Below are 959 nucleotides of genomic sequence, written 5' to 3'. Positions count from 1 at the left end.
CCTCCCCTTTATCCACCCTCTTCTCCCATCCATTCTCTTTCCTTCTCCCCCATCCCCTAGTGACACAGAACATGTTGCTGAAGAATATGGAGTATGAGCAACTAACCCCCTCCACCCCATTTTGAAAAAAAAATCACCAATATAGCCCTGATGACTCAGTCTGTGATATCAGGAGATAATGACCACACTGACCAGCTGGACACTGGCCACTGTACCCAGGCTCTGAACAAGACTCTGTAATACTATGTAGACAGTGACCAGATGTTGCTGGAACGAGCCTGTCAGAAATACCGTCTGCCATATTGTTGTTTTACAACCTTGTATTTAATTATTCCTGATGTTAATGTAATGATACTTGTGTGTGTGTGGTAGCCTATCCGTTCGAAATGTTTGGAGCCCCGAAGAGTTGTGTTCTCAATGTTACAATGGAGTGGGTTGTTGGAAGGTGCCACTGGTGGTAAGAAGTAGGTCCTACTTCTTTTCTTTCCCTCTGTTGTTTCTGTCTGTTTGGGTTAGAAGGTGCCATTGTAGTGTTAGGTCATGGTTTACTTCTTTTCTTTCCCTCTGTTGTTTCTGTCTTTGTGGATGGTTGGAGGGTGTCACTGTTAAGTCCTACCTCTTTCTTTCCCTCTGTTGTTTCCATCTTTGTGGATGATTACAGGGTGTCACTGGTAATTTCTACTTCTTTCGTTTCCCTCTGTTGTTTCTGTGTACTGTGGTTGATTCTTTTCAGGTACGGTACTAAATGACAGTTATTGTGTAGATGTGCAACTAATTCAGGCTTGGGTGAACTATGGTCGGCGTGCCTGATCCAGTCTGCAAATAATTTCAATCTGGCCTGCAAGTTGACCCTGTAATTAAATATGAATCAGGGATGCCCCATGGCCTAGAAAAAAACCCCTGAACTTTCTGCGGTCGGCTTTAGTACCCGCAATAAATTGATGAAAATAGGTAAGAAC

General features: G+C 43.5%; 1 protein-coding gene across 1 annotated transcript in view; it reads left to right on the top strand.

Annotated features, from left to right (window-relative positions):
- Window positions 1–97, top strand: part of LOC101846695 (dual specificity mitogen-activated protein kinase kinase 5) — a 21,094-nt gene extending 20,997 nt beyond the window's left edge. The window contains exon 20 of the mRNA XM_013089184.2: window positions 61–97. Within this exon, the coding sequence (XP_012944638.2) occupies window positions 61–97 (37 nt within the window). The remainder of the gene's footprint in view (window positions 1–60) is intronic.
- Window positions 98–959: the final 862 nt, after the last annotated feature.

This window comes from Aplysia californica, unplaced genomic scaffold (genome assembly GCF_000002075.1).
Source record: "Aplysia californica isolate F4 #8 unplaced genomic scaffold, AplCal3.0 scaffold00888, whole genome shotgun sequence".
Lineage (NCBI taxonomy): Eukaryota > Metazoa > Mollusca > Gastropoda > Aplysiida > Aplysiidae > Aplysia > Aplysia californica.
This window is presented reverse-complemented; position numbering and strand designations above follow the sequence as displayed.